This window comes from Tachypleus tridentatus, chromosome 3, assembly GCF_004210375.1.
Source record: "Tachypleus tridentatus isolate NWPU-2018 chromosome 3, ASM421037v1, whole genome shotgun sequence".
Taxonomy (NCBI): Eukaryota; Metazoa; Arthropoda; class Merostomata; order Xiphosura; family Limulidae; genus Tachypleus; species Tachypleus tridentatus.
The window spans coordinates 87,640,349-87,667,765 of record NC_134827.1 but is presented as its reverse complement, the minus strand read 5'-3'; the positions used below and the strand labels follow the sequence as shown (position 1 = coordinate 87,667,765).

Below are 27,417 nucleotides of genomic sequence, written 5' to 3'. Positions count from 1 at the left end.
ATACATAATGTTTTATGTACTAAACATACAAACAGATACATTTATGGAATGGGACTTCAGTATGCACTATTATGCCTGGTTTTAATCTATGACCTCTCACTCACTTTGCATGGAAAGGTGCAACTGTTGCACGAGTATAACTATTATCACTAAAGATATACATGTATTGATTTATCAATATCTGCAGTGAACATTATTGAATATTCCCTCCAACTCAACAACAATCTACTGAAATTTATTTATCAGTGACAGAATAAATTTTATCATTTTCTTTACTGAGACGAAACCGCACACTGCTCCACTAAAGTCTAATTTTCATACCATTTAACTTCAGTCGAAGTCTTTACTACATCAATCGCTGGATAGTTTAAACAGTTTCTTTCTTTACTAGAAGTGATGATGGGTATAATCAGCAGTGTAATTTGTGCCACCGGGACGTTTGGAAACCACGGTGTTTGTCTTCTGAATGAGAATTTTTTAAAAGTAATATTTCAACCCTCTCCATTATAGGTCCTGCATTTCGTCTCACTTTTGGTTGCACCAACATTAGTGATTGAACTTGCTAGTTGATAAAGAGATTGAAAGGATCACGCAAAGATTTACTTGTGGAAGTGTTTGGAACGTGTCAATATATCACATTGAAGTTGTGTGTTGGCGATGTTGATCTCATACATTACATCACGGAATACTTTAACAATAGCTACGGATTTGAAACTTAGCATTGTATAGGTTGGAAAGCGAGTTTTTCATTGGTTTCTGTTCGATTTGGTATCATAATGTACAAACATTATAAATTTTAGCCTACTTCAGTCAATCACTTAGGAAATAACTGGAAAATATCAACATCTCCCAACGATGAGTTGAATAAGAAAAGTAATCTAGTATATACTTTAAAATAAGTCGAAGAATTTCATTGCTTTTATGCAACAGTCAGACACGTCGTTCAAAGTGAGATTTCGAGATAATGCATTGCGGAATACAAGAAATTTATTGGATTTAAGTCTGTAATTTTGTAATCAAAATTTTGTAATCTCTTATTGTAATTAGTAATTGAATCCGTTCGTTCTGGATGCTCTATCCCATATTGTAATTAGTAATTAAATCAGTTCATTCTGGATGCTCTATCTCATATTGTAATTAGTAACTGAATCCGTTCATTTTGGATGCTCTATACCATATTGTTATTCAGATGTTTTACATGTTAATTCTTTTAAAGTTTTGTTTTCCTTCTTACATTACAGGATCGAAAGTAGCTAAATATGCAAAATTAAAAAAAAACAACCAATTACTAGATGTGTATATATATATGTTTTCTTACAGCGAAGCCACATCGGACTATCTGCTGAGTTCACTGAGGGGAATCGAACCCCTTATATGTATTAAAGTCGTGGAACACTTTAACAATAGCCAAGGATTTAGAACTTAGCATTGTATACGTTTGAAAGCGAGTTTTTCATTGGTTTCTGTCCAATTTGGTATCATAATGAACAAACATCTGCGAAATTTCGCCTTTGTGTTTTGACTTAAAGGTATTGACAGATTCTCCCATTTAGCTGGTTTATACAAATTAAATACACACACATTCTCACTTTATGTATTTATGTGTTTCTATAACATCATGAAAAATTCGATATTAATCGTTTTACTTTGTCTGAACTACACAGTGTTGCATATCACAATCAAGCTTTATTTGTTTTACCGTTTGTTGCTCGTTTGTGCAGACGTAGTTCGCCAATTACTTTTTCATTGGTGAATGTAACAGCAGTGGTAGTAAAATATTTCATATTGGCTACCTTTTTTAGACACGACATTGCCTCTGGTGGCTCAGAAGTGAAGCTAAAGACTTAAAAGATTAAAATCTGGTTTTGATACCCGCGATGAGCATGGTATTGATAACCCATTTGTTTAGCTTTTTGCTTAACAACAAACGAAGATATGAAATCAAGTGAGCATTTAGTTAAACCACGAATTTCTAATATTTAAAAAGTTAAGTTACTATGACCCTTCACATTGTGCTGTGTCAAACCTTGAATTTTAGCATTATATGTTATCAAGTTACCGTTAAACCACTGAGGGCTTTTTCATCTTTAAAATGTCCTGGGATGTCCAGGTGCTTAAGTTGTTATACTCGTAATCTGAGGGTCACGAGTTCGAATCCCCATCACATCAAACATGCTCGCCCTTTCAGCTATGTGGGCGTTATAAACTGTGGTCAATTCCACTGTTCGTTAGTAAAAGAGTAGCCCAAGAGTTGGTGGTGGGTGGTGATGACTAGCTGTCTTCCCTCTAGTCTTGAAGAGCCTGGCATGGCCAGGTAGTTAAGGCACTCTACTTGTAATCGGAGTGTATCGGGTTCAAATCCCCGTCACACCAAACATGCTCGCCCTTTCATCCGTGGGGGCGTTATAATGTAACGGTCAATCCTACAATTCGTTGGTAAAAGAGAAGCCGAAGAGTCGGCGGTGAGGGGTGATGACTAACTGTCTTCCCTTTAGTCTTACACTGCAAATTAGGAACGGCTAGCGCAGATAGCTCTCGTGTAGCTTTGCGCGAAATTTAAAACAAACCAAACTATCCTGAACTCTAAAATTAGGGACGCCTACCGCAGATAGCCCTCGTGTAGCTTTGAGTGAAATTTAAAAAAACAAACAAGTATTTTTAAAACCTTTAACTGAACCGAGACAGATGTGTAAGATAGTGTATTTCAGTATTATGTTTCAAAGTTTTTGTAAATGAAATAAAGATTACCTGCAACTTTAATATACTTCTCTATAAATAAGAAAACGATTTTTTTTTTGTACATTCAAAACATAAAATTACAACGTTAACCCAATTGTTTAATTTGTGGAACGCATAATACAGATTACCATTGAGAAAATGATTTTCATATTTTTCGACTTTACTTATTCCTAAAAATGAAAGATATACTTTCGTTTCTCCATTGTCATTAATTCGTAAACAATAGTTTTAGTGGTAAGGCATAATGTTGTCATAATCTACCTTTTAGTACTCATAAAAGAAAAGAAAGGCATAATAGATAGATACATTTCTTTTATTTTACCATATACTTACATAGTTTAACACTTCTGTAAGTTTCATTTATTTATGTAGTTTGACAGTTTTGTAAGTTTCATTGTTAACACGATTACACAACTTTTTTATATAGTTTAATAGTTTTGTTAATTTAATTTTGTTAATACGAAACACTTTTTAATATAGTACAGAATATATATATATTGAAATATGTTGACATGGAAGTTTGTGAGTTTTCTCCAATAGGCGGTCTGCGCTTCGGTTTCTGGGAGGACTAGTGGATGTTAGCGCTGCAAGTCCGTGAAGTTACTACTGTTGCAACTGAGAAGGAAAATTGAGGCAGAGTTTCGAAAGATGACAGATATACATTAACAGAGGGAGTACAGTTCGTACAAGAAATTAACAATGATTTGTAATATCTTAGCACCAAATACAATAATATTTAAATTGTTTATAACTTAGTCCATTCTCCTTTGTTAGTTGTAATTAGTACTGAATTACACATTAAAAGCTATATTTCTGTTGGAAGTCGACAAGAGTAGAAAAACTGAAACAGGATATCCGCTGTGAAAAATACCCGGAAACCCAATTCCTGTTCGGGTGATAAGTTATATATATATGTGTGTATATATATATATAAATTAATAATAAATCGATCATAAAAGCTAATATTTAAAGAGCATAATACATTTCCTTCTTCATATCTATAGACTTTTTTAATACCCAAAAACACTGCCTCAACGTCGTTTTATAACGCCTGCCAGAGGCCCATGTTACACTGCATTATTATAACATTCCATACATTCCATTCAAGTTCTAAGATCAATCAATTAAAACCATGGTAGTGAAAATAGACCCAGCTGGAATCATAACAACAAGTAACTTAAAATCCGGCGGAGAGCAGATAGCTCTCGAGTAGCTTTGAGCGAAATTAAAAAAACAAAGCCGGCGGATACCCGGGTTTTCGTGTACCCGTGCCGAAAGATAATTTATATGTTTCAAAATAAAGCCAGCAATTACACACATAGCAGAGAAATGAAAGACTGTGAAAAGGTATTGAATTATAATAAAAAACTTCTGTGAAGGAGAAACCTCCAAAAGGATGACTCATAAGGAAATGTAGATACACCAGTTTATGTGCATGAAGAAACCTTGAGAAAGATGGCTCATAAAAAAATGTAGGTACACCAGTCTTTGTGCATGAAGAAACCTTCAGAATGATGGCTGTTAAAGAAGGAAGGGAAACATACAAGCCTTTGTGAAGGAAAAACATTCAGAAATGTCCTTATAGCAAGGTGGAATGCACAGTCCGGCAGATGCAATTCTAACTAGAATACCTCAAATGGGGAATAAATTATAACTGTAACTTTGAAATACACATTAATATATTACCATTCTAGTGATTGAGTTTCCAACTTTAGATGACAAGTTTTTTTAATTCACTCAGTTTTGTTAATAACCTATTTAATATAAAAAAGAAGAACCGACTGGTTCGAGTCACTGGTTACTGTCGGTTCTTAGATTTTACAACGTTTTTATTTTCGTAGAAATCTTTGATCAATTTCAACTTCATCATACATTAATGAGGTGGATAAAATGGTTTTTTTTTGTGATTTCTTGTAAGATTGAAAACACTTTACTTTTAACATAAAATTAAAAAAATACACTTAATAGTTATTCTCTGGCTGTCTGGGAATATACTGATTGCAAGCAAAGTAGGCAAAAAAGAATAAACTAAAATTAACGAACTATCTTCGTTATTTTTCATTACCGTTTTTCGGTGGTTTCTTAAAATATTATTAAATTGACTTTTAATCATTATATTTTTCTGGCTGAGACAGAGCTATTATTCATTCATAGCAGTTATCTGCGCCACATTTTATCCGAAATATATGATTAAAAACTTTACTCTGACGTGATTTATCTAAGTAAGTTTCCTTGTTGTAATGCAGCATCTTTTGAGGCAGCAATAAAGAGGCCTAACCATTAAAATATTCGATAACCCTTATATATCTGAGATTTACTTTAGCTGTAAAAAATATCAATTGAGTAAATAGCGTCTCTAAGCAATTCCATTTGTATTTTCAGGTGGAAATTAATTCTGCTTTGAAACAAAGTATTAATTTAACTCCACTAACAAGATTTTTCTTCAGGCTTCATCGTCTTTCCTTTAACACACTTTTATATAACCTTACTGATAGAGAAGACAATGGAAAATGAAGCTTTCTTCCAACTAATTTGCCAGAATGCAAAAAGTTAATTTTCGTAGAGAACCAAATATTTACAGTAAATTCTCAAATCGTTGTCATGTATCATGTTTTATTGTTTGTTTTTTCTCACATTAAAAGATGAAGTTTTTCAGGCCTGCTAACTTATCTATTCCAAATTGTATGTAAGATAATTAATTTAGTTTTATACATGACGTTTGTAAATAAAAGATAATTCTTAAAGACACTGTATGTCTCTCCTTCTAAGACAAGTAACATCGTTCAAACTCTAATTTTTCGTAATTTAATTTGGTTATTCTATATTTGCAAATATAGTGGTTTTAAACAATTACATGAATAAGCCCATGTTCATCGAATACATGAAAATGTCACAGTATCAATGATGAATTTTTAATAGACTGCATCAACCTGAAGTTTTCGGGTGGGGTTTTTCAGTCTATAAGCGGGTTTAATCAAGTATCAGTTGATGAAATCAGTTGAAGATTCAACACCATGACTACTTCCTCTGCAGAAACAACAAACTGTTTTTAACCACAGAACTCAATACAATTTCTCCTTTCGCTTAACTTTACTAACATCTTTCTGTAGTTGTTCACGTTTACGGCTTCATTAAATATTTCAAATACTTAACCGTTTTTGATATTTAATATTTAGGAATTGTCTTAATGATTAATAAGACTTTTATACGTAAAGATGCCTGAAAGATAAAATAAAAGGTTTACTCAAAAAGCTACAAGGTACCATACACACATATATATCAGTACAGCCTAAGTTATGTCCGAAGTTAAGTGTAATTAGAAGACCTGATGCACTGGTGAATACGCATGTTTACATAAGCCTAACCCAGAGAGCCCACTGATTATCTATTTACGCAGCTTCTTTGATCTCTTCATAGGCGACCATTCACCGAAACCTTCGTCAAATATGTCTTCGTCAAAGCCTCGAGAATCAACTTCAGGGAACTTTCTTCGTTGACGAGTGTCGTAATCTACATCCAAGAAAGTGTTGAACCGGGCTGCATTGCTGAGATTTGTTGGGTCCTCATTTAGCAGTCTCAGAAGCCGCGTGTTTTTGGTAGATTCCAGGTTAGAGCTTCGTTTCAAGTTGGTCGAATGCCTGGATTCGGTCAGCAAGGGATGTTGGACTGAACTGTCTAACTGCTCGTCTACTTCAGTCATGCTATGCTCCTTCGGAAGCCATTCTTGAAGAAGTGCCTGGTGTGGAATATTGCGTAAGAACTGCACTTTTTCCTTCGTAGAGTACCAATAAGGCTTTACTAGAAAGGGCGTCTCTAAGTTATTCTTGTCTGACGACGAGCTTAGTCCACTGCATGGAGAGGTATATGCTAGCCACAAAGTGGTAAAGACTGCCATGGTGGGGATAGTCATGGTCCTACAAAAAGAAACCCACAATTTCTGTACTATCCTAAAAAAACTGAAGACAAATACAAAAAAAATATCATAAACTCCTATAACATACAAAGTGAGTGCTCTGCTTAAATTTTAATTTAGATTTATTTTAAATTAATGCAGCTCTTAAATAACTCATTGCAATAATTCAATATAAAATATATACTTTTAATGATTCAAAGATAGTAACATATTTCGAATTGAACATCGGCAACTTCTAACAAAGGATTAAATAATGTGGTCAATACGTTTTCACGTGATTGAAATAGATTGTTTATTTGTTTTGAATTTCGCGCAAAGTTACACGAGGGCTATCTGCGCTAGCCGTCCCTTATTTAGTAGTGTAACTCTTGAGTTACTCTTTTACCAACGAATAGTGGGGTTGATTGTAACTATAAACCGCCACCACGGTTGAAATGGCGATAATGTTTGGTGTGATGAGGATTTGATCCAGCGACCCTCAAATTACAAATAGATTGAAATAGTAAGAGAATAACTTTAATAAAACATTTGTTTAATCATTACACATAAAGACAATAACAGAGATATTATGCTATTGATGTAACGCTTTCTTTTATTGGGTAAGTTCCACTCTAGCCTCAATCAAGTTTTATATTCCTCAAACTGTTAACTGTTCCAGAATGTAGTGAAAATTCAAGAGAGTAAACCCCATTCTCATTTCGTGATGCAAAACTCCATCGTAGCAAACAACAATACAAACACCTAGTTTAAAAACATATTCTTTAACATTATCATACACTATGTTAAGCGAAATGTATATTTGTATCTCAGAACGGCTGGTATGGGTATTAACACTTTTACCAAAATAAAGTAGAAAACAACGTTTCGACCTTCCTAGGTCATCGTCAGGTTAACAAAGACAACTTTGTTAGGTCGAAACGTTGTTCACTGCTTTATTTTGGTAAAAGTGTTAATACCCACACCAGCCGTCCTGAGATACATTTTTAAACTAAGTGGGTTTCTCGTCATCACGAAACGTGTAGTTAAAAAAAAAAACGTGTTTTATTTTGCAAAGTAACCTTAAAAACAATAACTGAAAGGATTTGTATCATTCATTTTAACGTTCTGACCAGATGGTTAAGACACTCAACCATTATCTGTGAGTCGCAGGTTTAAGTCCTGTAACAGAACAGTTCGCCTTTTCCGCAGGGGGAGACGTTAAAAGGTCATAATAAATCCCAATATTTATTGGTAAATGAATAGCCCAAGAATTGGCGTTAGATCTTGTTGACTAGTTGCTTCTAGTCGGTCACTTCAAAATCAAGAACAAATAGCGCAGATAATAGATTTGCGCGAAGTTAAAAACGAACAAACAAATTTAACATTCTAAATCTGTTTAATAACAGAAGCGGAACACGGCTACACGACAAAACAATTCATCAGACCTATCATAGTAACAGAAATACAATAAAACATAAAACTTTTGAAAAACAAAGCATCAGAACAAGACAAAATTCAAAACATACGAGAAAGTCACCTTTGAGATTATTAGAACATTTCGCATCTTTATACAACTTATCTCTAAAAACAAGATACATAACAACCGCTTGGAAATTGGCCAATGTTCTTATGTTCCAGAAAGAAAATCAGCCAATAACCATGAAAATTACAGATTCGTAAGCTTAACAGGCAATCTAGGAAAATTACTTGAATAAATCATAAATAGTAACATAAGTTACCCTGCAACTAAATCAGTATTCCTGGAATTATAAAATGGGTTCCGAAAAGAGAGACAAACAACAGATCATTACGTAATATTAACGAAAGAAATAATACACGGCTTTAATTTAAAAAATTACAAAAAGCATTGTTCAATCACATGCTTCCTAGATGTTGAAAAAACATTCGATAAAGTATAGTACGTCGGGCTCAGATACAAATTGTCTGAACTGGGGCTCTACAATAAAATTATTTGCTGGATTTCTAGCTTCCTTGAAGATACGGGCGTTACAGTGAGTGTTGAGAGCACCTGATCCGAGTGCTGCACTTTGGAGGCGGGTGTCCCTCAAGGAGGAGTAGTACTTAGCCCTACACATGTATGTTAGCAATATGCCTCTCAGAAACCCAAATCATAAATTTGTCTCAGTGTTCGCAATCTGGAAGGGTGCTCCAAACCCAACACGAGCAGCATACAACCACCACTAAACGAAATAGAACTGTACTGCCACAAATGGAGAACTAAGGTGTATGGTAGCAATATTATTATTTACAAAATCGTACAGAAAAAAAAGAAGCAAATTAACACTAGTGTTATATCCAGACGGGAATTTTTTACACGTAGTAATATTAACAAAATTACGCTACATTTGACTCAAGATTAAACTGGGTACCACACATTAAAAACCAAAAGCTAGAAAAAGAGTGAGTTGTTTGTTTGTAATTAACCACAAAGCTACACGATGGGCTATGTGTGCTCCGCCCATCATGGGTATCGAAACATGGATTCTAGTGTTGTAAGACCACAGACATATCGCTGTGCCACTGAGCTACCTCAGGAGACTGACTGGTAACGAACGAGAAGATTCAACAGAAAACATAAAACTTACAGAACAAAAGACAAGTCATAAAATATTTCTGTATAACGTGAATAAATCCACGAAAACTTCAACAAACTAAAGCAACTACAAAACTATATTTTAACAAAAACATGTACAAACCCATGATCAACAGATTCAGAACTTCTACAGAACTATTCAAACATGCCATCTCTATTAAACAGATTCCTGGATAACTCGCTTCAATATTATAAGAAAAATATTAATACAAATGAACTGATGAGCAAACCATAGAGTTACATAATACATGATGAATATAGCCCTAAGCACCTCTCCCCTCTGAACATCATAAATAAGAATAATACAGGCCAAACAGTGTTAGAGTAACTGAATCCAAGACATAAATTTAGCTCTATTTTAAAAGGATTTTATGTGTAAAAACAGGATCGTGTGTGTTTGGTTATCGATCTGCGGACAATGGACAAAACTAAACAAACTGTTAGTAAAGAAACAACTAAGTAACAAGTGTTATTTCCTAGAATTCAGTTACAGTGCATCATAATTGAGAATATTATAGCTTTGTATGACAGTTAAGTCATGACTGCGAGCACTACAGTTTTATATGTCAGTTTAGTTTTGAAATTCGTTCGGAAAAGAAAGAAGTCCACAGTTAAATAAGAAAAGTTAGGAGGGTTTTCACAACCGTTTTGTTTTTATTGTAACATTTATTCACATGTAAAGGGTAGTTTTTGAACTGTTAGTGTATTACTTGTTTCTAAGCAAATATTTCTTATCTGTTAGAAAGGTTTAGAGGTGGCACAATGAGCCCTAACTTTAGAAAATTTCAGAAGAAATGATAAAATAATGCATGACAGGAATTATGTACTTGTTTAATAACTTACCTTCCTATCATGCACGCGCCAGACGTATACCTCAATGTAAGGTATTTACTTTTTTAAGCATTCAACAAAATTTAGGTGGTTACTGCGCTTGACTCGCGATCAAATCACTTTCTCACCAAACATACTTGCCATTTCAACCGTGGGGACATTATAATGCTACAACTAATCCCACTACTCGTTGGTAAAAAGAGTAGCCTAAGTGTTGGCGGCGGGTGACGAAGACCAGTTGCCTTCCCTCTAGTCTTTCAGTGCTAAATTAGGACTAACTTGCGCAGATAGCCCCAATGTGGCTTTGTATGAAATTCCGAACAAACGAAACCAACAAAGTTTAAAACTAGTGATAAAGAAATGACGAAAAATGTCCCATTTAAAACATAATGTATTACCAGAGAGAGAAGGCCGAAAAAGAAGACAGAATAATCAGTGTGGTCTTGTAAAATTGCCTGCCACTTTTAAGACCAATAACACTGCACAACAATTTTTTTTGAAAAGTTTTGCTTCCTGAAAAGTTTTTGCTGTTTGTGACAGGTACCTGGTGGGTATGCACAAATATAGTTTTGGTTTTGCTACATCACGCAGGAACTCTGAGAAACATACAGTTAACTGTTTGCCGGCAATAACGTATTTAACTGCGTTTATGTTTCTAATACGCTATTAAGTTCAACATAATTAAAAGTGTTTTGTTCTTGATTTTCGTTTGTATTCAATGTCCGGTGCATCACGTTGCAGTGTCCAACAGTAGTCAGCAAGCATTGACGGATTCCAGTTGCTCCGATATCGTTTTTCCAATGTAGTAACACTGAAGATTTCGATGAAACAGTATGTGATGGACAAATTTGAATGGGATTTTCGTGATCAGCAGCCAAAAATCTATAAGGAAACCCAACAGTGTTCAAGAAGCAAAAAGTTTATTGTGCAGTGTAATCATTTGCTTGGAATTATCGCCATGCGGGATGGTGACATGGGATTATTTAACCTTCGTTTTTTTTCTGCCATCTTTTATTGCAGATATAGTTAGTGTTTCTTTTTTTTTAAAGATGTTTGGTGGTTTAGTCAAGAGACGTACATCAAATACTTCTATTTCTGACCTTTTCTTGATACGACTTCTTTTCTCCTCTTTTAAACGTTTAGACAGCTATTTGTTATTTTACTTTTGCAATTATTTTGCTTTGTAGTATTCGACCGTTTTTTTCTTTTCTTAGTTTCAAATTTAATCTCATGCTTTTTAATATTTAGTCGATATAAAGAATGTTCATGTTTCTTTACTCGTATCCTCATTTGTTTAAGAATTAGCCTATCATGCATATTACAGATTCCTCTTTCGCTTGGTTTTATGCTTTTTATTTATTGCACTTTGAACTTATCTGTCTAAGGTATCTTACTTATCTGTAAGGTACTAAAGTAGTAAAAGAAAAGAGAAATAATTTCACTGGTACTTCTCGATATTATTATACTTTGAAATTATGTAGGAAGACCTTGTCAACAATTTCTAGAAAGAGCCACGAATACGTGAAACTTTCTCAATCCGAAGTCCCCTTATTTTTCATACATTAGTTTGTTTTTCTGTCGCGGCATAGTGGCTCATAGAACGACTCGGAGTTTTGTTGTTGTTATTGTTTTCAAGTACAAACCACAAGTTCCTAGCTCATAGGTCCGTCATCTGTTGATCAATCTGAAATCTAATTACAGGTTTGGAATCAGGAGGTTAAACTCTTTTAGTTGATGTATTTTACCACGCCCAAAGTGGTTTCATAGATTAATTCACTTTAATCCTGCTTAAAATAATTTCATTTTGAGAGTATGTTGGTAGAAATAAGTAATGTAATTGAATCGAGTATACTCGCCCAAAAATACAATTACTAAAAAGAAAAAAACTCGTGGATTAATTTACTCTGATTTTACCTAAAATAATTTTAAATGCCGCGGCTAGTGATAATTCTCTCTCGTTTTAAATTGGCAAATAAGTTTATTGTTTTTTTTCCGCCAGAACAACCCTGCTTTATAACATCAAAGAGAGTTTTATAATATTAATCTCTTTTCACTCTAACAAAATTAATATATTTGTAAATCGTTATTTTATTGACACGTGTTTTGTTTACTTTAATTAAATTAATAAATTGCTTGACTGAATTCTTGTATAGTTCAAAAACACTCGGTAATGTCATGTATAATACTACCTCTCTCACTGTCTTGTATCGTACGCACCTTTATATTATAAAATATTATATTCTAATACTGACTAAATAAAAGGCATTCGAATCCCCGTCACACCAAACATGCTCGCCATTTTAGTCGTATGGTCGTTATAATTTGACGGTCAATCCCACTATTCGTTGGTAAAAGAGCAGCCCAAGAATTGACGGTGGGTGGTGATGACTAGCTCCTTTTCCTCTAGTCTTACACTGCTAAATTAGGGACGTCACATTTGTCGAATGTCAGGTTGCAGAAAACTGAATGTTTCAAACTTTATACAATCTACTGTCATGTTTTTTTCTATTTCGACTGTTTGCACTTTAAGAATTAGTGTCAAGACAGTTCTTTATTTTTTATGTTTATCATTTGTTATTACACAATAAAGTTTAAGAAAATAGTTCCTAATCTACATTACCTGTGTTTATTACAGTTTAAACCCACATGCTAAGCAATTATACGAATTAATTTATATTACTGCAAAACTTCTGGGAGATAAGGAATTTGAAACTGGCAGTTCTAAGACTAATTGAATTTCACTCTCGTCCGATTTTTTTATATTTTTCTTGATTGCTTTAAAGTAGAGATAAAGAACATTTCACAAATTGAATCCGGTTGATATTGAAGAGTGAACAACAAATAGACGAAGTGATGTTCTTTTGTAATTAACTTGATGTATATTTGATGAAACTCTTGTTTATTGTTTACTATCTGAAGTATAAAAATATTATTGTTTATGTCTAACAGTACTCATTATTTGTTTCTAACCTGATAGAGACCAGGCGTGGTCTAGTGTTCATAATATTGTTCCAAGGATTCACGGCTCACCTCCCATTGCTACAAAAATGCGTGTTAGCGCTCCGAAAAAGACCCATTTTTTTATCCAGCAAGAGTAACCTAGAAAATAAAGTTAAGTACTATTGACTAGCTACCTTCCCTCCAATTTATCAGATTAACGTTAGAATCGACTTTAAGCAGATAATTTTTGTGTCGTTTTAAGTGGAGAAAAACAAAGAAATAATTCTTCTTACCATCTAGTTAATAGAACTATTTTTCCGCTAATGTAACTCATCCTGAACGTTGTAAAAAACATAAGTTTGTGGTATTCTTTGGACTCTTTCCAGGGTCGCAAAAATATAGGCTAGTGGTATTCTTTGGACTCTTTCCGGTGTTGTAAAAATATGAATTAGTGGCATTCTTAGGACTCTTTCCACGCCGTAAAAATATAAAAGTTAGTGGTATTGTTTAGTCTCTTTCAAGCGTTATAAAAACATGAGTTAGTGGTATTCCTTGGACTCTTTCAAGCGTTGTAAAAACCTGAGTTAATGGTATTGTTTGAACTCTTTCCAGCGCTGTAAAATCATGAATTTGTGTTATTCTTTGGACTCGTTCCAACGTTGTGAAAACACAAGTTAGTGGTATTCTTTGGACTATTTCTAGCATTGTAAAAACATGAATTAGTGGTATTGTTTGGGCTCTTTCCAGCATTGTAAAAACATGACTTGGTGGTATTCTTAGGACTCTTTCCAGAGTTGTAAAAGCATGTATTAGTAGTATCCTTTGGACTCTTTTCCAGCTTTGTAGAAACATGAGTTAGTGGCATTCTTTGGACTCTATCTAGAGTTGTATAAACATGGATTAATGGTATTCTTTATACTTTGATACATTCCAGTGTCGGAAAACATAAATTACTGGTATTCTTTTGACTTTTTTCAGCGTTGTAAAAACATGAGTTAGTGGAATCGTACCATCGTTCTAAAAATCTGAGCTAGTGCTATTGTTTGGTCTTTTTCTAGTGTTGTATAAATATAACTTATTGTTTGCACTTTTTCCAGTGTTGTAAAAAATGAATTAGTGGTATTGTTTGGACTATTTTCAGCGACGTAAGAACGTAAGTTAGTGGTATTCTTTGGACTCTTTCCAGTGTTGTAAAAACATGTATTAGTACTATTCTTTGGACTCTTTTCCAGCTTTGTAAAAACATGAGTCAGTGGTTTTGTTTGGAATCTATCCAGCGTTGTAAAAAACATAAGTTAGTGGTAGTATTTGGACTTTATCGAGCGTTGTAAAAATTTGAGTTAGAGGCATTGTTTGGATTCTCTCGAACGTTGACAACTATTAGTTGATGTTGCTGCTTAGGCTACAATAATATCTTAACTTTGGTACCAATGTCATATCGTGTGGGGATTTTGTCTCATTGAGAATGGAACTAACGTAGCCTAGGGGTTAGCGTACTGAATTGTTGATCCGTGAGTCAACTGTTCGTGCTCCCTTTCTCGGAGTTCCGGCATGGCCAAGCGTGTTAAGGCGTGCGACTCGTAATCCGAGGGTCGCGGGTTCGCGCCCGCGTCGCGCTAAACATGCTCGCCCTCCCAGCCGTGGGGGCGTATAATGTGACGGTCAATCCCACTATTCGTCGGTAAAAGAGTAGCCCAAGAGTTGGCGGTGGGTGGTGATGACTAGCTGCCTTCCCTCTAGTCTTACACTGCTAAATTAGGGACGGCTAGTACAGATAGCCCTCGAGTAGCTTTGTGCGAAATTCCAAAACAAACAAACCCTTTCTCGGGCCAATAGGACTGTTGGGAAGCTGTCCTCTCTTTGGTTATAGCGCTGTACTCGAAATCAGAGGATCGCGGGCTAGAATCCTTGTCCCACTAAACATGCTTGTCCTTTCAGCCATGAGGGAGTCATATTCTTTCAGTCAATCACATTATTAGTTGGTAAAAGAGTATCTCAAGAGTTGGCGGTGGATGGTGATGACTAACTGCCTTCCCTCTAGTTTTTCATTGCTAAGTATTGCTCATGTAGCTTTTCACGAAATTCAAAACAAAACAAAACCATTTATTTTAACAGTTTAAAATTAGAGGCGACTAGTTTAGATACCTCTCGTGTATCTTCGTGCGAATATCCAAAATGAATCAATAAATTTACTGATATTATCAAGTAATGTCCATGACATTGCTGATTTAAAAACATGAAAAGATGTAGTACCGATATATTAGAGCAAAGAGTGGTATTGTTAGTACTAATAATAGTTTAAAATACAAAATTAAAACAGTCATATACGTATTTTCTACTTTATAACGTACTTTTTGGCAATTTTTAAATTATAAATAATTATAATTAACACTTCTATAGCATTTTCTACTTTTAGTCAGTTTTGAAACAAAATTTATACAGATATTTATAAGCCAGTATATTTCAGTAGATTTTTTCCTCAAAAGTATTGTTATAATAGTATTTATTCTACCGCTGCATACTTGGTTTCTCTAATCCAGTATGGCCAAGCGTGTTAAGGCGTGCGACTCGTAATCTGAAGGTCGCAGGTTCGCATCCCCGTCGCGCCAAACATGCTCGCCCTCCCAGCCGTTGGGGCGTTATAATGTGACGGTCAATCCCACTATTCGTTGATAAAAGAGTAGCCCAAGAGTTGGCGGTGGGTGGTGATGACCAACTGTCTTCCCTCTAGTCTTACACTACTAAATTAGGGACGGCTAGCACAGATAGCCCTCGAGTATCTTTGTGCGGAATTAAAAAAAAAAAAAAACTAATCCAGTACGTTTTCATCGTTTATTCGTGCTGTGCCCATCACATTAACTTACCGCTGAGCTATTGAGAGACATGCTGTTAAGGAAAGTCTATCAGATGTTGTTACGTATGTTAACAGTATATAAAAGTCTAATATGTTTAGCTTTCTGTTAACATCTGTTAATTAGACTGACTTTCTTAGAATACCATTACCATAGTCTCTGGCTAAACTGAAGTTAAAGATACTATTTAAGAGAATTTTAATTTTGCTTCTTTATCTCGCTGGAAATCCAGAGGTTTCGGATTCGAAACGCAGTGTTACTAAATATGTTTCATACTTTTGGTTGACAGCTAATTCCGCTATTCTGTTAAGAGCAGAATATTTGGTCGGTGGGCACTACAGCCTAATAACGTCACTCTCTGATTTATAGTTTGAAAATAAGGACGATTGTACCCAAAACAAAAAGTGTTTCTGACCATTCTATTTAGTTTATTGCGTGTAGATGTTGTTCAGATAAACAAACAAACCTAAACTGCTAAATATACTACAATCTTTGAGGAAAGTAGTGAGAAAGGTTATTCAATGTATTAAAGAATTTTACTGCATAGGGCCCGGCATGGCCGGGTAGCTGAGGCGCTCGACTCGTAATCCGAAGGTCGCGGGTTCGAATCCCTTCCCTGTCAATCAAACATTCTCCCTCTTTCTTCTGTGGGGTCGTTACGATGTTGCTGTCACTCCCACTATTCGTTGGTAAAAGAGTAGCCCAAGAGTTGGCGGTGGGTGGTGATGAGTAGCTGCCTTCCCTCTAGTCTTACACTGCTAAATTAGGGACGGCTAGCACAGATAGCCCTCGTGTAGCTTTGCGCAAAATTCAAAAATAAACATACAATCTACTGCATAGATACAGATGGTGCCTCTTCCTGTTGACGTATTATCATACTAACTGCAATAGGTCGGATTTTATTAATTACGTATTAGCTATCTGTTTCTTTATTTGTTTTATGAATTTCGCGCACACCCTATGATTTGTGACTCTATTTGGTTTGTTTAGCAGTTTAAGACTAGAGGGAAGGAAGCTAGTTATCGCCACCAACCGTCAACTCTTGGCCTACTCTTTTACCAACGAATAGTAGAATTGATTGTACATTATAACGCCTTCACGGCTGAAAGAACGAATATGTTTGGTGTGACGGCAATTGGAACCCGTGGCCATCAGATTACCGAATTAAGCGGCTTAACCATCTGGCTATGCCGCTAACTACCTGCACACAGAAAAAAATATTAAAATTTCATCTATTTACGCGGTGCGGATTCAAGTAACAAGTTCCTAGAAATTCCGTTAGGATTTTATAATCTATTTCCGATATTAACTCAATCTTAACAAGAATCAAATGAAGTATAATTCCCGGGAGTTTTTTATATAGTAACACCTTTTTCCAGTTCCACTTTACAAAAGGAAGTTAACGTTATATCTGCCTTAAACGTAGTGTTCCGATAACTTAGAACACATAAACAACTTCTGGTGTAAGTAGTATTATTGCTTATTGTCGAATTCCTCGCAAAGGTGCTCGAGGACTATCTGCACTAGCCTTTCCTAATTAACAATATCTGGGTACTTCAGCTACTGGATATTTTTGCCGTTTGTTGAACATGTTACTTAGTCTAGAGTGCTATGAGTGGTATATATATATTTTTTAGTTGAAAATAAGGTCATTTAAGAACTTGGCACTACTTTATGCGTATGTACACCTTGAGCCGCATATAAAAGCACGACAGTCACAGTAAACTATCACCTGCCCCCAGTATGGTAGAGGCACTAATGCTAACTTTAAGAAGTAAGTTTCATCTTACTTACCCCAAACGGTAGTACCTTATTTTCATTTTTTCCATCTTTTTATGTTTATTGTTATCTTATTCTAGCTTGGGAGAGCAGTCACCTACCCACAAGTATCTGCAGGCAGTGAAGGGCGGTATAAATGAGGGACGTTGTGGGTTTGAGCACCCACATCTCGTATTCCTAACTTTTAAATTTTTAATCTTCTTATGTGAGACTAGCAAATTGGAGGTTAAAACTGATAGACGGTGTATCTCCACCACAGTGTGCGTGCTACTTCTCTAGTCATCTCTATAACCTAGGGTACATTTTATAATCCTACGTTGTAGCTTGCACCCTAGGATTTTTTTTTTTAGAAATATGCAGCATATTTTGTTTGTGGTTATAATATATATATAGGAAAGCATGAATATTACGCAGCATATCTAAACTTTGCTGTAATCTAATTAAGCGTAAGTAGATGAAAAAAAATTACTCCAACACTGGAGCGGCACCAATTGTAAGATGGGTAAATACACTATGTAACAAAACGTTTACTTTTTCTTGTTTCTGGGTAGAAAGTGTTATTTCCCAATTCCTTATGCCTAAAGTAAATGGAAAAGACCTATTTTTCTCTTCAACCTTTGCTTTTGTGATCAGAGTTATGAAATTTTCAAATTTACTCATTTTCTGGAATCTGCAGCCTTCAAGTACTTTCGAGACTTCTTCCCTGAGCTGTCGGAGGCAAAGGTCAAAGTTGGTGTCTTCGTTGGACCAAAAATAAAAAAGGATCCTGCAGTGCACAGAATTCCATATGAAGCTCAGTAGGAAGGGAAAAAAAAGCTTGGGGCAGATTTGTCACGGTGGTTCGAGGCTTCTTGGGCAATCACAAGGCCGAAAATTATGTGGAAATGATTGAGGCTCTGGTGAAAAACTACAGCAAAATGCGCTGCAGGATGTCCCTGAAAGTCCATATCCTCGACAATCATCTTGATAAATTCAAGGAGAACATGAGAACATACTCAGAGGAGCAAGGAGAGCGCTTCCACCAAGATACACTGGACTTTGAACATCGCTACCAAGGAGCGTATAACGAAAACATGATGGGAGACTATTTGGGGGTCTGATACGTGAAAGTGATTTACATCACAGTCGCAGATCTCGAAAAACGATTCACTTCTGAACATTTTTGTTCATTTTTGTATAGGTTTAGTATAAATACATGCAAATTTTGATTCATATGTTGTTTTAGTCAGACCTTATGTAAATGAAAATGCGCAAATTTGCCCGTTTTTACATAGAAGATAGGTTAATTTCTAAATTTCATTATCCAGGTCACAAAAGCAAAGTTTAAAGGAAATAATGGCCATTTAGTGTACTTTTACAATGTAAGCAATTAAGAAATAACACACACAATCCAGGAACAAAATTTGTATTACATAGTGTAATAATAATAAACATAATACACAAGTGTATGTACTCACAATTCTTTACTAGTAAACCGAGAGCCCTAACCACCATGCCTTTAAGAATTAAGAAGCCGAAAATACGGTACAGGCACTTTATGTTGACGTAATACTCTTTTAGTTCTCGTTGTTTTCACGTTAAAAGACAATATAATTAGGGTTTTTATGAAATGATGATAAAGGTATAACCGTTGGCAAAACGGAGCTTTCTAAACACATAAGTGCGAAATATTACTGTTACACACCTTCGATTTGAAAGCTTTGTTTGTTTTGGAATTTCGCACAAAGCTACTCGAGGGCTATCTGTGCTAGCCGTCCCTAATTTAGCAGTGTAAGACTAGAGGGAAGGCAGCTAGTCATCACCACCCACCGCCAACTCTTGGGCTACTCTTTTACCAACGAATAGTGGGATTGACCGTCACATTATACGCCCCCACGGCTGGGAGGGCGAGCATGTTTAGCGCGACGCGGGCGCGAATCCGCGACCCTCGGATTACGAGTCGCACGCCTTACGCGCTTGGCCATGCCAGGCCCGATTTGAAAGGAATGCAATGATAAGCATCTATAGTCTGGCTCTGGATTTAAAATATTGTCATCTATGTACTCATTGCACGAATATTTCAACTGAGATTAGATAAGGTTTGTTTGATTTGTTGAAATTCGCGCAAAGATACACGAGGCTTACCTGCGATTGTCGACCATAAGTTTGAAGTGATCCACTTAAGGGAAGACAACTAGTTAACACTTGAACATTTTTCACAGTTGGCATTAAAAATAATCTGTTGGTACAGTGCGGTTTAATATTCGTGTTTGATGTGTTTAAATTTCTTGGATAAGTTGGTTTTTGTAGTGTCCAAATACTTTTCATTTCAAAGTACCTGTTACCTCTTAGGCCCGACATGGCTAGGCACTCGACTCGTAATCCGAGGGTCGTGGGTTCGAATCCCTGCCACACTAAACATGCTCGCCCTTTCAGCTGTGGTGGCTTTATAATGTGATGGTCAATCCCGCTATACGTTGGTAAAAGAGTAGCCTAAGAGTTGGCGGTGGGTGGTGATCACTAGTTGCCTTCCTTCTGGTCTTACACTGCTAAATTAGGGCGGCTAGCGCAGATAGCCCTCGTGTAACTTTGCGCAAAATTCAAAAGAAACCAAACCTATTAAATGTAGATCATGATTTCTTAACCCGCGTGTCACGAGCCAAAATTGTATCTTCAGAATGTGTGGAAAGGTCGTAAACAGACTTTTAAAAGAGATAATAGTTAATGCATTTTTTTAAATTTTCTAAATTATTTCCTTAGTAATTATTTAATAAGACTGATTTTTATTGTACTAAAGCCTTTTACTTTTAATGTTCACTAATGGGTTTTGAGTAAAAAAATCATTAAGAGCCACTGTTCTAGACAGTTTTAATCCAGCCACATAGTTAAAAAGATGTCGATAACCAGTGTCAGAACTTTTGTTTTAAGCGGGAGACTAACAGTAAACAGTGAAATAAAGGAATCGTATGGAGCTAATAATAATAAAGGGAATTTTCAAAGGAGTCATTTGCAAAAGTTTGAATGTAATTTGATCAAGACTTTTGCTAATCCTAAAGTTGTAAACTTAATTATTAAATAGTTCAGTTTCACTAGAGATTACCAAAACCGAAAATATAATACACGATGGATTCCTATATTATCGTCTTAATTTTTTTCTAACAGGTAAATATTTATGCAACATAATAACTGAGTTCTAAACATACCACCAGAGGATGCGATACGAGGAACTTATAAGCTTTAGTAAATGGTAAATTAGGAGAGTTTATTCATCATTTGTTTAAAACATTTATTAGATTACTTCAATGTATTTTTTTTTCTAAGTAAAAAGAGGGTTATTGTTAGCGCAAAGTAAGGCAGGAATCCTTGTTTTAATTAAAATATATAATTTAGTGAAACAAAAAGTATGTTCAATTTTAAATGTGATAACAGCCTCTACTAATGACTTCACTAAATACAAAGACAGTTTTCAGAACTTTATTTGATTACTTTAAAAAACTGATGTTTCGAAATTTTCTTCTCTTTAATTAAGCTCCAGTTTTCAATTGTTTTGTCGAATTTCGCGCAAAGTTTCACAAGAGCAACTCTATTTTTTATTATTATAAACCAGCCCGCTAGTCACCTGCACCCACTTGTGATTCTTGAGCTACTCTTGCCAGACCAAATAGTGGGATTTGACCGCTTCTCGCTGTTTATATCGTAACGCACCAACGAAACCAAAACCAAACGTGAGAAACGAGATTTCTTTTATTCGTGGAAAAGGAATCTTCGCATTCTGGATCGCTAATCACCGAGCTACGGTCGGCTTTTCAAATTTCTGTGGTAAGTAAATATTATAAGGGGTGAACGAGTTAAAAAAAACAACGAAAAAAGATTGTTTGTTGCTAAGGGCAAAACTACGCAATGGACTATTTATGCTGTTGATAGAGATAAAAAAAAAAATTTTAAAGGAGAAAATGAAACTGCATAGCAAGGCAAGAAACTGTAAACTACATTTGCAGATAATAACAGAAAATGTAAATCCAGGATATAATTTTAATTATTAAAAAAAAAACAAGGCTTGTTATGGCGTAGTGTTTAGGGCACTCGACTCGTAACTTGCGAGTCGCAGGTTCAAATCCTATCATCGAACATGCCCATCCTTTCAGCTGTGGAAGCGCTACAATGTGGCGGTGAATTCTACTATTCGTTGATAGTAAGAACATCGGCTGGTGGTGTTTACTAGCATACCTCCCTCTTGTCTATTACTTCAAAATACAAGAAAGGCTAGCGAAGACAGCACTCGAGTAGCTTTGCACGAAATTCAAAAAAATTCAGAAATTGTTTTTGGAACTTACAATATCACTGGATGTGAAACGATACATAGAAGAAGGAATTTCCTAAGATGTATTTTTCAAGTGACTGATGTAAAATAATAAAGCATTTTCTGTTTCTTAATTTAAGGATTGTTGAAAGGAAGTGGATGACTAGCTAGCTGAGACCTAAGTCTTTGTGTGAGAAATACGTCAGACACTTCTGTACGTATATTCGGTTTTACGACATTGTCCTTGTTGGATCTAAACGTTGGAAAACGATATTTAGTGACTGGAAATTTAAACGTTATACGTATGTGAACTAAGAGGTCAATCCATTGACCACTAAGGTTCAGATAGCACCAGCTATAACTTTGATCTACTGTTTAAAGGGAAGGCAGTCAGCCAGAAACAACCACCGCCACAAGCAATTTGTTCTATCATTTGGACCAAATAACATGATAGAGGATTATTTGTAAAATACGTTATCATCTGAAGGCTAGGAGCGTTTTTAGCAGCATCATGTTTTAGCAGCTTTCGAGCCTTGGATTCGAAGCCAAACATGTTAATAATTCTTCGACCCTGCGTGTGTGTTTTTTTATAACAAAGCCACATCTGGCTGTCTACTGAGCCCACCAAGGGAAATCGAACCTCTGATTACAGTGTTGTAAATCCGTAGACTTACAGCTGTACTAGCGGGGGACTTTCGTTTCATGACACAAACAGCTATAAACTTGCAGAGAAACGTTGTTTTTGTTGTTGTTCAAACTGGTGGTTATTTTATATTGTTGTTTTTACTTTGTTACTCTGTTGATTATATAATTGCTGTGTAAAGAACGTATACTGTAAGATGTATTTCAATGGTTGCTGTGGTTGCATATTGTAATACTGCACTGATGTGTAGTCAGTGGTGTAGTGCTACTTCGTATTGCATCACAGTTCTCGAAAAAATTGTCAGACGTGTGACGTCACCATTATGGTAAATGTCTCGTATTCGAAAGATAATTTCAGTTTCTTTGAGTATATTTTAAACAAATTATACGAGCATTAATTACTGGATACTGCTTATTTTTCTTACATTGAATACACATATATTACAGAAAGAAAACTCGCAAATTATTTTAAGATTAAATAGTATTAAAACTACTTTTATAAACACTTAACTTATTTATAAATTACATGTCTAACTTCACTACAGGACAATTTGATTTTTACAATGTTTTGTAGACCTTCTTTTCTACCAACACGAGTAAAAAAAGAAAAAAAGCCATTTTTGTTGTATATTATTTTAATAACAAGCCTTTTAAAAATGTTTACCTTTTAAAAACCCAGTATAATAATAATATGTTTTTAATTGTTTTAATATCGTATTCGCATATCTTGTTTGTTTTTGAATTTCGCACAAAGCTACACAAGAGCTATCAGTGCTAGCCGTCCCTAATTTAGCAGTGTAAGACTAGAGGAAAGGCAGCTAGTCATCACCACCCACCGCCAACTCTTGGACTACTCTTTTACCAACGAATAGTGGGATTGACCGTAACATTATGACGGCCCCACAGCTGGGAGGGCGAGTAAGTTTGGTGCGACCGCGATTCGAACCCGCGCCCCTCAGATTACGAGTCGAACGCGTTAACACACTTGGCCATGCCGGGCCTCGCATATCTTAATGACAATGTGAAGTATGGCAAAAACGTTTCACCATTTTGACGCTCTGACATTTGTACTTGAACCGTAATGGTCGCACGGTGGGTGCCTAACGGCAGTTCCCGAAGGAGAGTGACAGAGTGTGTTTTAGACCAAAGCTCTCTATGCACATAATATATAGATTGTTTTGTCCGTACGGTCTAAACGAGGTCTACCAGTGGACACGTGGGAGCACAAACAAACAAAGTTTTATCTGACATTTTAAAAATTTGGTTACGAAAGATATTTAAGTTTATGTTTATTTTATTTATTTTAATAATTAAATAAATTTAATTAATTAATAATTAAATAAATTTAATTAATTAATAATTAAATAAATAAAATAATTTATTTTTAATGTACACAGTTTTAATTCCAAAGTGCTGGGATTTAGTTTCAAGTTCAGGTGTGCCGTAGCATCTCTATACCCTCATGGGGATTCCATCATGATAATGTATTTTTAAACTGTAAGTGTGGGAGGTATATTGTAACTTGTTTTAGACGATTACCGAATGATCGTATATCGTAAAACTGCTTTATTAGATGGTTAAGGTGCTCGATTCGCAAGTTAAGGGCCTTGAGTTCGAATTCCGTAATAAAATATTCTCGCCCTTTCCACCTTTATTATATGATGTCTAAGGCAATTTTTTGTTAGGTCAAAAAGTAGCCCAAGAGTTTGTAGTAGGTGATGTTGGCTAGTTGCCCTCCATCTAGTCTGTTACTTCTAACTTAGGTACAGCTAGCGCAGATGGCACTCGAATAGCTTTGTGCAAAATTTTAGAAATAAGTAAACAAAAACTAGACGATGGCCGAGTATATTTGTATTGTCTCGTTATAATGCATGTTATAACCTTGATTTTGTGGAAGTGTATTGTAATATTTTTAAACAGTTACTCTGTGATTGTATTTTGATATATTAAATGGTTGTTGTTTGGATTTGTAACAAAATATTATTATTTTAGACGGTTACTGTGCGAGTATGCATTATATTATTATTGTTTTTAAACGGTTGCTGTGTTGGTGTATTGTGAAATTGTTTCAGACAGTTATTGTATGGGTATGTTGTTACATCTTTTGTTTTAGAGAATTGTTGTATGAGTGTATAATGTAATATAATTGCTTTAGACAGTTATTGGTTGGGTGTGTTGTGACACTATTGTAGTCGGTTACTGTTTCCTAAGTCCACCGAGGGGAATCGAACCTCTGATTTTAGCGTTGTAAATAGGTAGACTTACCGCTATACCAGCGGGGGAGGACAGAGTGTTTTAGACTTATACTATTTGAGTGCGTTATGTCGGTGTTTAGGCGGTTGCTGTTTGAGGTATTACCACAATGTTTTATACTATTGCTGTTTGAATGTGTTGTCACAATGTTTTAGACTATTGCTGTTTGGGTGTGTTATGATATTGTTTTAGACAGTTGCTTTAGGAATCATCCGGTTTATTTCTTATTTACATCAAGATGAACTCGTGAAAGGAACAAAAGAGGATGTTGGATATACTAGAAAAAGGAAAACATCTTAATGCTGTTCGCACTTAAAAACTCATAAAACTCACAGCAGGAATTATCTATGTTACGTAATATGAAAGGACTGACCACAAAGTCATGTGTTAGGCTACATCATATACATTATTTGTAAACTACACGGTTATCCTTAACACACACGGTAGTTTTGTTCAGACAAACAAGATGAATATGTTCTCTGTTTAAACAACATTCTTTATATGAAAAAAAATAGTTTTAGTTTGTAATTTTTAAACCTTTAGTGTGAATAAGTAGACATTTGTACAGAATATATAATACAACTGTAGTATCTTAAATAAGTTTGTAGACTTTAAAATCCTTAGTGGTTTTTGCTTTTGAATTCATGACCCTCGGAGAAGTATGAATACTCTACCTAAACTTAAAGTTCATTTTAACAGTTAATTCATTTATTTTGAAAATTTTTACAGATATCTAGCCGATATATTTGTAATACCTTGGAGCATTTCAAAGATGTATCGAACATGATTTTTTATTTAAAATTTCGCTTCAAGTTCGTTTTATAGAATACGCTGGTAAAAATATATCGTGTGACAAAAAGGGTCATACCTAGGTGGAGATCTGCCAGTTGTAAATGGATTGTTCACCAAAAGAATCGAGTATTGATTTGTATTATTACAATCGTCACTCTTCTTATAGATGTATTCATATTTTCTAAGTGTTAAAGTAATGTTAGATTGCTGGTATTTTCTGTAGTATATATTATGTTGGCCTGGTGGTGGCCTAGCGCGTTAAGGCGTACCCTTCGTAATCTGAGGGTCGCGGGTTCGCGCCCGAGTCGCGCCAAACATGCTCGCCCTCCCAGCCGTGGGGGCGTTATAATGTTACGGTCAATCCCACTATTCGTTGGTAAAAGAGTAGCCCAAGAGTTGGCGGTGGGTGGTGATGACTAGCTGCCTTCCCTCTAGTCTTACATTGCTAAATTAGGGACGGCTAGCACAGATAGCCCTCGAGTAGCTTTGTGCGAAATTCCAAAAACCAAACCATATATTATGTTAATTATAATATATTTTATGGGTTTGTTTCATGCAATCAAAGGTGGCGTTGCACTTTGGCGAAGTTTGAGATATTGCGGTAAGGAACTTATCATTCGAGGTATGAAATATTTTAATTTACGGGACAAGTACGACAGTGCTGCCGTCTGATAAAAATGCAAATTGAAAAAGAGTCGGGGAAAAATATGTATAGAAGCACAGAGAAAATGCTACTAGAGATATTAGCGGTCTGCCCTCCCTATCCCCCGGGAGTTTTATCTTTAAAAACGTTGTGCAAAACAAACACAAAAATGAGAAAAGCCTGCACAATCGCTAAAACAGTTATGAAGTATATTAGTAGCGAAAACCCACCACCACCAAGAAGTCTTATGTTAGATAGCAATGCGTAACAACAGACACAAGAAGAAGAAAATATGTTGGATTATTGCAGCTAACACGAGATGCTCGAATTTTTACTTCCAGTTTCACAGTCTTTTAAGACGTAACTAGTTTTAAATTGTATTATAGTTATTTAGCGTTCGAATAACCCTGCCTATCCACGTGCTTCAGTTTATAAACGTATTGCCTTCATCTGAATGAATCAAATGAACGAACTTTTCTAACTGACTAATCAACTGAACTCAATCCTATGAATCGATTCAGTAAAATTAATAGGAACTGTTCATCACTAGAAGTAAAGTCTTGCCTCTTGTGTGGCGGCTCATTGGTAGGTGTGAGTGTGTGTGTACGTGATTTTCTTATGGCAAAGCCACATCGGGCTATCTGCTGAGACCACTGAGGGGAATTGAACCCTTGATTCTAGTGTCGTAGGTAAGTGTGAGATCTCCTTTCGACAAGATATGGATTTCAATTCCAGCGGTTTCTGAAGAGTGCAAATAGCCTATTGTGTAACACTACGCTTAAAGATAGACAGACGACTTTAAAGTTCGTTTAAGAAAAGAAATTATGTTTGTTTGTAGTTAAGCGCAGGGCCCGGCATGGCCAAGCGTGTTAAGGCGTGCGACTTGTAATCTGAGGGTCGCGGGTTCGCATCCCGGTCGCGCCAAACATGCTCGTCCTTTCAGCCGTGGGGGCATTATAATGTTACGGTCAATCCTACTATTCAATAGTAAAAGAGTAGCCCAAGAGTTGGCGGTGGGTGGTAATGACTAACTGCCTTCCCTCTAGTCTTACGCTGCTAAATTAGGGACTGCTAGCACAGATAGCCCTCGAGTAGCTTTGTGTGAAATTCCAAAACAAACAAACAAACAGTTAAGCGCAGAGCTACACTACGGATATCAAA

At 35.6% G+C, this 27,417-nt stretch overlaps 1 protein-coding gene across 5 annotated transcripts in view; it reads right to left on the bottom strand.

Annotated features, from left to right (window-relative positions):
• Positions 1 to 3,034: 3,034 nt before the first annotated feature.
• Positions 3,035 to 27,417, bottom strand: part of LOC143247415 (uncharacterized) — an 84,397-nt gene continuing 60,014 nt past the window's right edge. For 2 of the 5 annotated variants that reach the window (XM_076495476.1, XM_076495477.1), the window contains one exon: positions 3,035 to 6,653. In XM_076495476.1, coding sequence (XP_076351591.1) covers positions 6,125 to 6,653 — 529 coding nt within the window. In that variant the 3' untranslated portion in view covers positions 3,035 to 6,124. Of the gene's footprint in view, positions 6,696 to 13,046; positions 13,176 to 27,417 lie in introns of all 5 variants that reach the window. The other 3 variants (XM_076495475.1, XM_076495479.1, XM_076495478.1) reach the window with 3 other exon arrangements.